A 12,963-nucleotide genomic window follows, 5' to 3' on the forward strand; every position below is an offset into this window, starting at 1 on the left:
TACAGAAGATAGCCCTATTTGGTAAAATGCCAAGTCCATATTATGGACAGAACAGCTCAAATAGGCAAAGAGAAACGACATTCCATCATTACTTTAAGACATGAAGGTCAGTCAATCTGGAACATTTCAAGAACTTTTAAAGTTTCTTCAAGTGCAGTCGCAAAAACCATCAAGCGCTACGATGAAACTGATACGGATACGTTCATTAGAATAACTGCACCTCAGATTGCAGCCCAAATAAATGTTTCACAGAGTTCAAGTAACAGACACATCTCAACATCAACTGTTCAAAGGGGACTGCGTCAATCAGGCCTTCATGGTCGTCTTGCTGCAAATAAACTACTACTAATGGACACAAATAATAAGAACAGACTTGCTTGGGCCAAGAAACACGGCCAATGGAAATTAGACTGGTGGAAATCTGTCCTTTGGTCTGATGAGTCCAAATTTGGCATTTTTGGTTCCAACCGCCGTGTCTTTGTGAGACGCTGAGTAGGTGAACAGATGATCTCTGCATGTGTTGTTCCCAGCGTGAAGCATGGAGGAGGTTTGATGGTGCTTTGCTGGTGACACTGTCAGTGATTTATTTAGAATTCAAGGCACACTTAACCAGCATGGCTACCACAGAATTCTGCAGTGATACGCCATCCCATCTGGTTTGCACTTTTTCAACAGGACAATTTAACCAAGAAGGAGAGTGAAAGAGTGCTGCATCAGATGGGCTGGCCTCCACAATCACCCGACCTCAACCCAATTGAAATGATTTGGGATGAGTTGCACCACAGAGTGAAGAAAAAGCAGTCAACAAGTGCTCATCATATGTTGGAACTCCTTCAAGACTGTTGGAAAATCATTCCAGGTGAAACTGGTTGAGAGAATGCCAAGATTGTCAAATCTGTCATAAAGGCTTCTACTGCGGCTACTTTGAATATTCTCAAATTTAAAATATATTTTGATTTGTTAACACTTTTGGTTACTACATTATTCCATATGTGTTATTTCATAGTTTTGATGTCTTCACTATTATTCTACAATGTAGAAAATAGTAAAATAAAGAAAACCCCTTGAATGAGTTGGTGTGTCCAAATTTTTGACTGGTACTGTATATGTTACGAATTTGCTAAATGTGCAATATAATAAGAATTTGCAAAATGTACAATATGTTACGAATTTGCAAATCGTATGATATGTCGAATTCTAGCTAGGTGGCTAACATTAGCTAGCTCGCTAACGTTAACTAGGCTAGGGGTTACAGTTACGTTTAGGAGTTAGGTTAAAGGGTTAAGGTTAGAGTTAGGGGAAGGGTTAGCCAAAAGGGTTAGGGGAAGGGGAAGGATTAGCTAACATGCTGAGTAGTTGATAAGTAGCTAAATAGTAGTAAGCAGTAGAAAAGTTGCTAATTAGCTAAAATGCTAAAGTTGTCAGTGATGAGATTCGAACTCGCAAAATTTGAGTTGCTAGACGTTCGCATTATATGCCTACCCATCCACCCTGACCAACCACCCTACTTTCATTTTTGCCTTAAGTAACCATCTGCCTTATGTAACTACACAAAACATAACATATCATACTAAATGGAATGTCTCAGATTTACTTACAGAATAATACGAAATGCTCCGAGTCTTCTCCCCAAGAAAACAGAACTGCTATATATTTGTTTTAGGAAGGTTTGGCTTCAAGGTAGACTTTGGAGGCACAACATTGGTCAATTTCAACAAACGTTTGGAATATGGAAAAATATGGAATATTGCAGGGTCTTTTATATGACTGGGTTACATTACAGAGGACTTCAGGGCAAGTGATATGAATGCAGCTCATGTAATAAAGCGTTCAACATTGAATGTCGTACTGTACTACAATGTAGCCTAAGTAGGACACTGCTGACTGTAGTATGAGAACTAGATCACAGGAACCTAAATAATGCACTGTTGAAGAAAGTGTTGTGTCGTTGGATAGCCAAGTTGCGGAAGTGCGCGCTCAGCAGAGGCTGGCAGCTTGAAATGCATTTACATTAGGACCTTGCAGCCTACAGTACATATCGACCTGTGACATGATTTGTTGTTGGGGATATGATAATGAAAGAATATCTGTTCCATTGAACTGACACCGTTTCGAGTTCAGTATCCTACCTGCGTTGTCTTGAGCGAGACCAATCGTTATTTTCATGCGTCTGGATTGGTCGCCTAGCGTGTTTACAGAGTTATGGGTGCATTACAGTCGTTACCTGATGAATTCGAATACAGAGATCTCTCAGAGAAGACCGGCTGTGAGTATTACGTTTTTTTCCTGTAGGATACGATTATAATTGTTGAGAATAATCATATTTCTGGGTTTATGTAATCCTGCGCTAAAGTGTATCATTATTGTGAAATGAAACGCCCCACAATACAGGATCCCCATAACAACGTCATCATGTGTGGTAGGTGTTCTGGGGGCTATTTACAGAGCAAAACAGCATGAGTTATAGATTGCTGTTGGCGACAGCACTACTGGATGAGAATCGTTACAAGTAGCCTATAGCAGTGTTTTCCCGGATGCCTTGCAAGGAGAAGAGCTACTGTTATACCCCTGAAAGGGGGGGGTATAGAAATGAATCACACAGAGGTTGCTTCAGCTTCACATCAGTGTAATTCACCTTTTGCATAAAATCATCAACAATTTACAATTTACATACATTTCTCAAGTGCACAAATAAATACACTGCTCAAAAAAATAAAGGGAACACTTAAACAACACAATGTAACTCCAAGTCAATCACACTTCTGTGAAATCAAACTGTCCACTTAGGAAGCAACACTGATTGACAATAAATTTCACATGCTGTTGTGCAAATGGAATAGACAAAAGGTGGAAATTATAGGCAATTAGCAAGACACCCCCAATAAAGGAGTGGTTCTGCAGGTGGTGACCACAGACCACTTCTCAGTTCCTATGCTTCCTGCGGCGATGTTTTGGTACACTTTTGAATGCTGGCGGTGCTTTCACTCTAGTGGTAGCATGAGACGGAGTCTACAACCCACACAAGTGACTCAGGTAGTGCAGCTCATCCAGGATGCACATCAATGCGAGCTGTGGCAAGAAGGTTTGCTGTGTCTGTCAGCGTAGTGTCCAGAGCATGGAGGCGCGCACCAGGAGACAGGCCAGTACATCAGGAGACGTGGAGGGCAACAACCCAGCAGCAGGACCGCTACCTCCGCCTTTGTGCAAGGAGGAGCACTACCAGAGCCCTGCAAAATGACCTCCAGCAGGCCACAAATGTGCATGTGTCAGCATATGGTCTCACAAGGGGTCTGAGGATCTCATCTAGTACCTAATGGCAGTCAGGCTACCTCTGGCGAGCACATGGAGGGCTGTGCGGCCCCACAAAGAAATGCCACCCCACACCATGACTGACCACCGCCAAACCGGTCATGCTGGAGGATGTTGCAAGCGCAGCAGAACGTTCTCCACGGCGTCTCCAGACTCTGTCACATCTGTCACATGTGCTCAGTGAACCTGCTTTCATCTGTGAAGAGCACAGGGCGCCAGTGGTGAATTTGCCAATCAATCTTGGTGTTCTCTGGCAAATGCCCAACAGTCCTGCACGGTGTTGGGCTGTAAGACAACCCCCACCTGTGGACGTCGGGCCCTCATACCACCCTCATGGAGTCTGTTTCTGACCGTTTGAGCAGACACATGCACATTTGTGGCCTGCTGGAGGTCATTTTGCAGGGCTCTGGCAGTGCTCCTCCTGCTCCTCCTTGCACCAAAGGCGGAGGTAGCGGTCCTGCTGCTGGGTTGTTGCCCTCCTACGGCCTCCTCCACGTCTCCTGATGTACTGACCTGTCTCCTGGTAGCGCCTCCATGCTCTGGAACTACGCTGACAGACACCGCAAACCTTCTTGCCACAGCTCGCATTGATGTGCCATCCTGGATGAGCTGCACTACCTGAGCCACTTGTGTGGGTTGTAGACTCCGTCTCATGCTACCACTAGAGTGAAAGCACTGCCAGCATTCAAAAGTGACCAAAACATCAGCCAGGAAGCACAGGAACTGAGAAGTGGCTGTGGTCACCACCTGCAGAACCACTCCTTTATTGGGGTGCTTGCTAATTGCCTATAATTTCCACCTGTTGTCTATTCCATTTGCACAACAGCATGTGAAATTTATTGTCAATCAGTGTTGCTTCCTAAGTGGACAGTTTGATTTCACAGAAGTGTGATTGACTTGGAGTTACATTGTGTTGTAAGTGTTCCCTTTATTTTTTTTGAGCAGTGTATATTCTTTACATTTGCATAGCTTTTACTATTGTTCAGTAAACCAGTATGCTACATTTATCAATGTATTCTTATTTATTATCCTTTTTTAAATTGACATTATCAAATGCAATGGCAAACCTTTTAACATTTTTAAATGCATGACACATCCTTTATGAATAATCACTATTAACTATCCTTGTACCGTTTCTATCTTTATACCATGTTATCAATTCTTATCCCTATATAAACTCACTTCAATAAAGAAAGACAACATGTATGAGCATGGATAAATTCATCTTAGTGCTCTACTTTGCAATAACAACATAATTCATCTTCACATTTCCCAAAAGTTCTCTCACTCACCCATTCACTACACACACACACACACACACACACACACACACACACACACACACACACACACACACACACACACACACACACACACACACACACACACACACACACACACACACACACACAACACACACACACCACACACACACACCACACACACACACAGGAGATGAGCATGGCCCCTCTCTCTCTCCCCCCTCTCTCTCTCTCACTCACAGCTGCACCGGGAATGCTCTGATCACGCAGACGCCTCATGAAACTCGTGATTAGCCTCCAAGGTAGCTAGCTAGAAAAAGGGCCAATGACAAATTCATGTCACAGTTTCTATTGATTTTTWTTWATTTATTATCTTTAACTCTGCATTGTCGGAAAAGGACCCTAAGTACGCGTTTCACTGTTATTCTACACCTGTTGTCTACAAAGCATGTGACAAATAACATTTTATTTGATTGGATTTGAAATATATTCTAAATCGAATTCGTACCTGATAGGGGGAAACATAGAAATTAATCACACAGAGAAGTTACTTCAGCTTCACGTCAGTGTAATGAATGAACTGGAAAGCTCCGTGCGACCTGCCCCGTATGGGAGAAGCTATATGGGCACGCCTGTGCCCAAACTGATAACGCAACTGAGAGGGGCCGGGGAGACAAACGGATTTGGTTCCGTTAGTYGTCCTGATGAACACTTCCCAGCTAGCTAGCGTATGCTTGTGGCTAGAAACTTCAGCGATAATTTGAAACTTGGCTACCATGATTGGAACTTGGGAGTGTTCAGAATCATTCCGTAATTCTTCCGTTTTTTTAAACTAAAATGTAGATGTTAATGCCGTAGTTGTACATTTTCAGTGAAAATCACTGCAATAAATGTGCTTTAGCTGTCACCCTGGCCTTATATTGGCTACTCTATCTAGCTACTTCCCTCTCTTTACTGCCGGACAGCAGTTCTTGAACAAGTGGAAGTGAAGAACACCGTGCCTGTGTTGTTGTGGTGCCGGCTTGCAGCACAAACTCTCCCCATTGTAGTTAGACTGTATCACGGTGACATCGAGATGGTTACAAATTATTTATTGTGTAGGCTGCTATCCTATTCTAAATAAAATCAAGTGGGATGGACAAATTGGCCACGTTAGCTACTGCCGGCAACATGTGATACAGTTGCCCAGTGAGAAGCAACTCACGTTGGCAAGTACCTTGATATTGCACTGGTCATTCTCATCGGCTTGTTGTTACGTTAGCTAATTGGCAGGTCAAGGTGACAAATACTACCAGTTATTTCTCCCATTGAAATAAGCATAATTTCATTTTAACTAGTGCCATGCTGCTGTTCTTGCCAGCATAAACTATACTGAACAAAAATATAAATGCAACATGGAACAATTTCAAATATTTTATTGAGTTACAGTACATATGAGGAAATCAGTCAATTGAAATAAATGACTTTGGCCCTAATCTATGGATTTCACATGACTGGAAATACAGATATGCATCTATAGGTCACAGATACCTTAAAWAAAGGTAGGGGCGTAGATTAGACAACCAGTCAGTATCTGGTGCGACCACAATTTGCCTCATGCAGCGCACCACATCTCCTTTGCATAGAGTTGATCAGGCTGTTGATTGTGGCCTGTGGAATGTTGTCCCACTCCTCTTCAGTGGCTGTGCGAAGTTGCTGGATATTGGCGGGAATTGGAATACACTGTCGTACACATCGATTCAGAGTCAATGGGTGGGGTGACATGTCTGGYKAGTATGCAGACCATGGAAGAACAGGGACATTTTCAGCTTCCAGGAATTGTGTACAGATCCTTGTGACATGGGGCTGTGCATTATCATGCTGAAACATGAGGTGATGGCGGCGAATGAATGGCACGACAATGGGTCTCAAGATCTCGTCACGGTATCTCTGTGCATTACAATTTCCATAGATAAAATGTAATTGTGTTCGTTGTCCGTAGCTTATGCCTGCCCATACCATAACCCCATCGCCTTCATGGGGCACTCTGTTCGCAATGTTGACATCAGCAAACCACTTGCCCACACAATGCGATACACATGATCTGTGGTTGAGGCTGGTTGAATGTACTGCCAAATTCTCTAAAACTGTGTTGGAGGCGGTGTCACAACTTCCAYCRAAGTCGGTTCCTCTCCTTGTTCGGGCGGCGGTCGGCGTCACCGGTCTTCTAGCCATCGTCGAGCCACTTTTTATTTTCCATTTGTTTTGTCTTGTTTTCCKACACACCKGGTTTTCATTKCCCTCATTTATTGTTGTGTATTTAACCCTCTGTTCCCCCCATGTCTTTGTGTGGAATTGTTTGTTGTAAGTGCTTGTGCACATGTTTACTGGTGCGTGTCGAGATTTGTACCCATGTTATTTCTTTATGCCATTGGTTTTGTAATTAAACTGCTCCGGCTATTACCTAGTTCTGCTCTCCTGCGTCTGACTTCCCTGCCACCAGTTAAGCACCCCTTACAGGCGGCTTATGGTAGAGAAATTAACATTAAATTATCTGGCAACAGCTCGTGTGGACATGCCTGCAGTCAGCATGCCAATTGCATGCTCCCTCAAAACTTTATACATCTGTGACATTGTGTTGTGCGACACAACTGCACATTTTAGAGTGGCCTTTTATTGTCCCCAGCACAAGGTGCACTTGTGTAATGATCATGCTGTTTAATCAGCTTTTTGATATGCCACACCTGTCAGGTGGATGGATCTTCTTGACAAAGGAGAACAGCTCACTAACAGGGATGTAAACAGAAATAATTTTTTTGTGCGTATGGAACATTTCTGGGATCTTTTATTTCAGCTCATGAAACATGGGACCAACACTTTACTTTATGTTGCGTTTATATTTTTGTTCAGTGTAGCTATCAGGGAAGGGCTCATCAGGACTACTGAAATTAATCCATTCATCTCCACTCGACTCTCAGCTGAGCGACATACTTTGAGTATATAAACATTCGGAAAAGGTGTTGAAAGCGTTCCACAGGGATGCTGGCCAATGTTGATTCCAATGCTTCCCACAGTTGGCTGGATGACCTTTGGGTGGTGGACCATTTTTGATACACACAGGAAACTGTTGAGCGTGAAAACCCCATCACCATTGTCGTTATTGACACACTCAAACCGGTGCGCCTGGCACCTACTGTACTACCATACCCTGTTCAAAGGGGCTTAAATCTTTTCTCTTGCCCATTCACCCTCTTACAAGGCTTAAAAAMCATTCTTTAACCTGTCTCCTCCCCTTCATCTACACTGATTGAAGTGGATTTCACAGGTGACATCACTAAGGGATCATAGATTTCACCTGGATTCACTTGGTCAGTCTGTCATGGAAAGTCAGGTGTTCCTAATGTTTAGTACACTCAGTGTATGTCATCATCAATTTTGGCACCAGGCGTGTCAATATAGCCTCTCCAACCCACTATAGGAATTCCTAGGCATAACCAATCAAACACAGCAAAAACAGACATCACTGAGCACACAGATCGTATTATCAACATTCATATACCATGATTAGCATATTGCTTGCTGGTACACATTATGATACTGTAGTATTATTTTCATTAYAGCACTCRGGCACATTTCATTCTATCACACTACCATGTCTAAATTAAAAGCCGAACAAGGAGAAGACTGTTTGTGTCACGACTTCCACCGAAGTCGTTTCCTCTCCTTGTTCGGTCGGCGTCACCGGTCTTCTAGCCATCGTCGATCCACTTTTCATTTTCCATTTGTTTTGTCTTGTTTTCCTACACACCTGGTTTCCATTTCCCTCATTATTTGTTGTGTATTTAACCCTCTGTTCCCCCCGTGTTTTTGTGTGGAATTGTTTGTTGTAAGTGCTTGTGCACTTGTTTACTGGTGCGCGTCGGGTTTTTKGGATTAAACTGCTCCGGCTACTACCTAGTTCTGCTCTCCTGCGTCTGACTTCCCTGCCACCAGTTACGCACCYCTTTACAGTTTGAGCAACTATGGAATGTCCTTGTGACTAAAGTCAGATGAAAGAAATGAAACTTGGTAATAGTATTAGACCAGATGAATCTCCTATATTTATTTAAGGGCTGTATTCTGACATGATGATAGAAAGACACTAGTATARGCCAGGTACTGTATCTCCATGCAGTGGCTATAAAATATTCAACCTGCAAATTGCATGTGGAGTAGCAACTTTTTTCTCTGGGTATCTTATGTACGTTTACAGTGTAGGCTTGATTGAACCACCATGAATAATAGATTAGATATTGTGTTTATAGCTTCAGAAAGAATGCAAGCAATGAGGCCATGAACAAAGAGGCTTTTTTTTTCACTGTCTCTAACATKGTCTGAAATCCCCACCCTCAGTGAGTTTCCTCATACCACTGGTAATCCAATATTAGCTCATACTAGTTTGTCCATACAATAACCTGAGGAATGTATTGTTTGTACACACTGAAAAACACTCACTCACTTTGTCTCACTCACACAATCACTCACTCACTCATAAACACTCACTCGCTCTCAATTCAAATATTGTGGCGATTGTTAGACATCAGTCCTTGTTTGAATGAATTTCAATACTTTGAGCTTATCCCTGTTGTTCAGCCAGAACACTTTTTTTCTCTTTCCGACTACATGTAATTTACAGTTTATTTAAGTTACATTAGAAATATACATTTAAAAACAATGTATTTCTCTATACTCTATGCACTCACATAGACAATGACAATGAAAGAATGCAAAGTGAAATAGTTTTTACATCTGAATATACAAATATACACTTTTCACATGAGGAAAGATGGCATCAACTGAAAATAGATGCTGAATAAACATTCAGCACTGCTCTCTGCTTACACCGTGTGTATAATGTGTTAGGCCTGGGGATGTCAAATCAGGCAGCCTGAATGATACATTAGAGATAAGAACAGGACACAAACATAAATTGTATTTGCAAAGATTAAAAAACAATTGTGTTCCATTAACAGCATTACTCTGCAGTTTGTCATGGTTTCCTGCTAATTCAGTGGTAACTGATGTGCTGCCTGGCATTTTGCTAATTGGAGATGCTTCTTGAAGATGCACATAATTTCCGCTCCATCCATCTAGGCCTCTAACCTGCTGTGGTAGTTTGGCAGGATGTACCTCTCTGTCTTGGACTCATGACAGTCCCTTTTTTGTTCCTCAGTTTCCTTCGAGCAGATTGGAATCCTGCATAAAAGATTCAAGCAGTTGAGCCACAATGAAGACAYGCTGAGGTAGGACTCTCTAATCATTTTTGGCATTCATACACATCCTAACACACTTTATTTTTAACTTGTGMTGTTKTTACTTTGGGGGTTTTAGACACACATGGGTGTATTCCTGGCATAATGCATTTCTGATTAAGTGGTTCTTCCCATCTCTTTAGCATAAACCAGCCTAACAGGTTTTGTTTTGCCTTTTGTTTAGCAGGTGTTATAATTGACCAGCTTCCTGCTGCAAACCTAATTATCTTCTTGTCTTTTCACTTGTAGACGAGATGACCTCAACACAATTCCAGACCTGTCATGCAATCCGATCCGAACCCAAATTATAGAGGCCTTCTTTGACAAAAGGTTGGTGTTTATCATGTTTATGTTAAGTACCTCAACAAGAACAAGACTTAAGGTTAACTGCTCTCAATATGCCCCCAGCTTTAACCTACATAGTATGATTTTCATTATACAGTAGGTTTGGTGGTACCGCACAGGATTAGTCAAATGTGAGCCTGGTCCAAAAACAACCCCTAGCTACCCCTACCCACTATATTTGTGTAGATCGGAAAGRATTGAATATGTATAATCTATATGGCAGTCACACAACCTAAGATATCAATATRCAAGTTGGAGCTATTACCATATTGTATACGGTATCCATTTCTTTGACATTTATGTGAAGTGCCTAGAAGGTTACTTTCTAATGAGCAATACAGAAAATATATGTTCACACAATGAAGATATTTATGTTCCTTGCTCGTATGYCTCTATAGAAACTTCCATCAGAATGGTGAGGGGACTGTCCAGGAGATCAGCTTTGAGGAGTTCCTGGTGGTCATGTCCCACTTCAGACCTCCAGCACTGGACATGACAGAGGAACAGAGAGAGATTATCAGGAGGGAAAAACTCCGCTGTGAGTGCCATCATTAAAMTGTTACTGTATGGAGTGGTGTTARGATAGATGTATTGCAGTTCAGTATCACTGGCAAGTGTTACACTACATTGAAATGGATACCCAACATTATTGTTAGCGTGTGTACTTACTACAATGACATTGAAAACATTGGTTGTACAAGATACTGTGCACGTTTGAGGTGTACTATGGCTCACACTGTGACTGGAATCAATAATGGGCTCAATAATCTGTCAACTTTCTGCTGGGATACAACAGATCTATATTAAAGTGACCTTTACAAAATGGATTCAGCAACTTCTCATGGAACAATAGGGACTGTGAGGGCATACACACACACACAGACACACTCGAACGCGCACATTATTTTATAGTTGTATTGTTGGTGTCATTTTGTTGTTGTATTGTTTGTATAGCGTTGTATTTTACATTTGTGTGACTCTCCTTGTCTATCAGTTGTCGTGGAAATTCAACACAGGGACGCTCAAAGTCAATATTAAATTAATCACTCTTTATTGTCAGCGAGCTGGGCGTTATGCCAAAAGGTCTGACGGGGTCATGACTGTCTCCCCCTCTTATCTCTACCCAGCACGTATAGGAACCAATGATTGAGTGAGACAAGATGTACAATTCAAGGCTGTCCCCCCAGTCTATACATTTTTCCACCACATTCCCTACTTTTATCACTTCTATGATAATAATTGTTAAACATTTAATGAGAGACACTTTCAAACCCTTCATTCTGGGTTATACAATCTAATTAGTATCATCATAATAAAGGTTATACTTTTATTAACAGGAGTGAATTTATCAAAAATACACACASATACACACCATGTTAATAACACAATTATGCAATTTTTTTGGGCAATTTGGGATCCTCAACTTCCAAACAGGGATTCCAACCAAGTTGCAAGCTAACACTCTGGTTGTGGGGAATTATTCTTAGCCACAGTGGCAATGTATTCGGYGAGATCAGTCATATTAGAAGAGTGATCTGGGACAAAAGTACAGCATTCATCGTTAATGATTGGACGAGTGCCCCCTTGACCTGCCAAAAKATAGTCAAGWYCSKCTCTGTTTTTCAGAGCCAATTTACGCAATTCTTTTAGTTCCCCATTCAATTGTTCCAGAGCAATTTGGTCATCCCTAGRTCCATCACGACTGGTCTGCCGACGTAATCGTCCGAGGTGGTTTCAACAGGCTCTTCCATTGTGACGTCGCCGGCCCGCTAGCTGTCTGAATCGCTGTTTCTCCAGCTCGCCTAGCGTAGTAGCAACTACGTAATGGCTCCCTGACTCACCTATTGCTACTCATTGGACCCTATGATCACTTGGCTACACATGCCTCTCCCTAATGCCTTGTATATTGCTGTTTTGGTTAGTGATTATTGTCTTATTTCACTGTAGAACCCCCAGCCCTGCCAAATATGCCTTAGATGGCCCTTTTGTTCCACCCCCCACACATGCGGTGACCTCACCTGGCTTAACTGATGCCTCTAGAGACAAAACCTCTCTCATCATCACTCAATGCCTAGGTTTATCTCCACTGTACTCACATCCTACCATACCCTTGTCTGTACATTATGCCTTGAATCTATTCTTCCACACCCAGAAATCTGCTCCTTTTACTCTCTGTTCCGAACGCACTAGACGACCAGTTCTTGGGTTTAACCTCTACATCATCAGAGGAACAGAGGAGGGGAGGAATAAGGGTACAGTAAAGGCTATAAGACTGGTCGTCTAGTGCGTTCGGAACAGAGAGTAAAAGGAGCAGTTTCTGGGTGTGGAGAATAGATTAGCATAATGTCAGACAGTATGGTATAAGATGTGAGTACAGTGAGAGTAACCTAGGCATTGAGTGATGATGGAGAGGTTTTGTCTCTAGAGGCATCAGTTAAGGCAGGTTGAGGTCACCGCATGTGTGGGGGGTGGAACAAAAGGGCATCTAAGGCAATTTGCAGGGCTGGGGGTTCTACAGTGAAATAAGACAATAATCACTACAACAAAACAGCAATACAAGGCATTAGGGACGCTTTACCATGATCATAGGGTCCATGCAGAAGTGTATGCAATAGGTTGAGTCAGAAGGAGCCATTACGTAGTCTCTACTCAGCTAGCGTCGAGTCTCGGAGAACAGCGTCTCCAGACCGCTAGCGGGCCCGCGCGTCACAATGGAAGAGCCTGTTGAACACCTCGGTCACGATTACGTCGGACAGAACCAGGTCGTGACACTGGGT

General features: G+C 42.4%; 1 protein-coding gene across 1 annotated transcript in view; it reads left to right on the forward strand.

Moving 5' to 3' along the window:
• Positions 1-1,959: 1,959 nt before the first annotated feature.
• The window catches only part of tescb (tescalcin b), a 33,639-nt gene continuing 22,635 nt past the window's right edge, over positions 1,960-12,963 (forward strand). Inside the window, exons 1-4 of the mRNA XM_023983746.2 lie at positions 1,960-2,266; positions 9,763-9,832; positions 10,091-10,171; positions 10,585-10,724. Of these exons, the coding sequence (XP_023839514.1) occupies positions 2,203-2,266; positions 9,763-9,832; positions 10,091-10,171; positions 10,585-10,724 (355 nt within the window). The 5' untranslated portion in view covers positions 1,960-2,202. The remainder of the gene's footprint in view (positions 2,267-9,762; positions 9,833-10,090; positions 10,172-10,584; positions 10,725-12,963) is intronic.

This window comes from Salvelinus sp. IW2-2015, linkage group LG4q.1:29, assembly GCF_002910315.2.
Source record: "Salvelinus sp. IW2-2015 linkage group LG4q.1:29, ASM291031v2, whole genome shotgun sequence".
NCBI lineage: Eukaryota > Metazoa > Chordata > Actinopteri > Salmoniformes > Salmonidae > Salvelinus > Salvelinus sp. IW2-2015.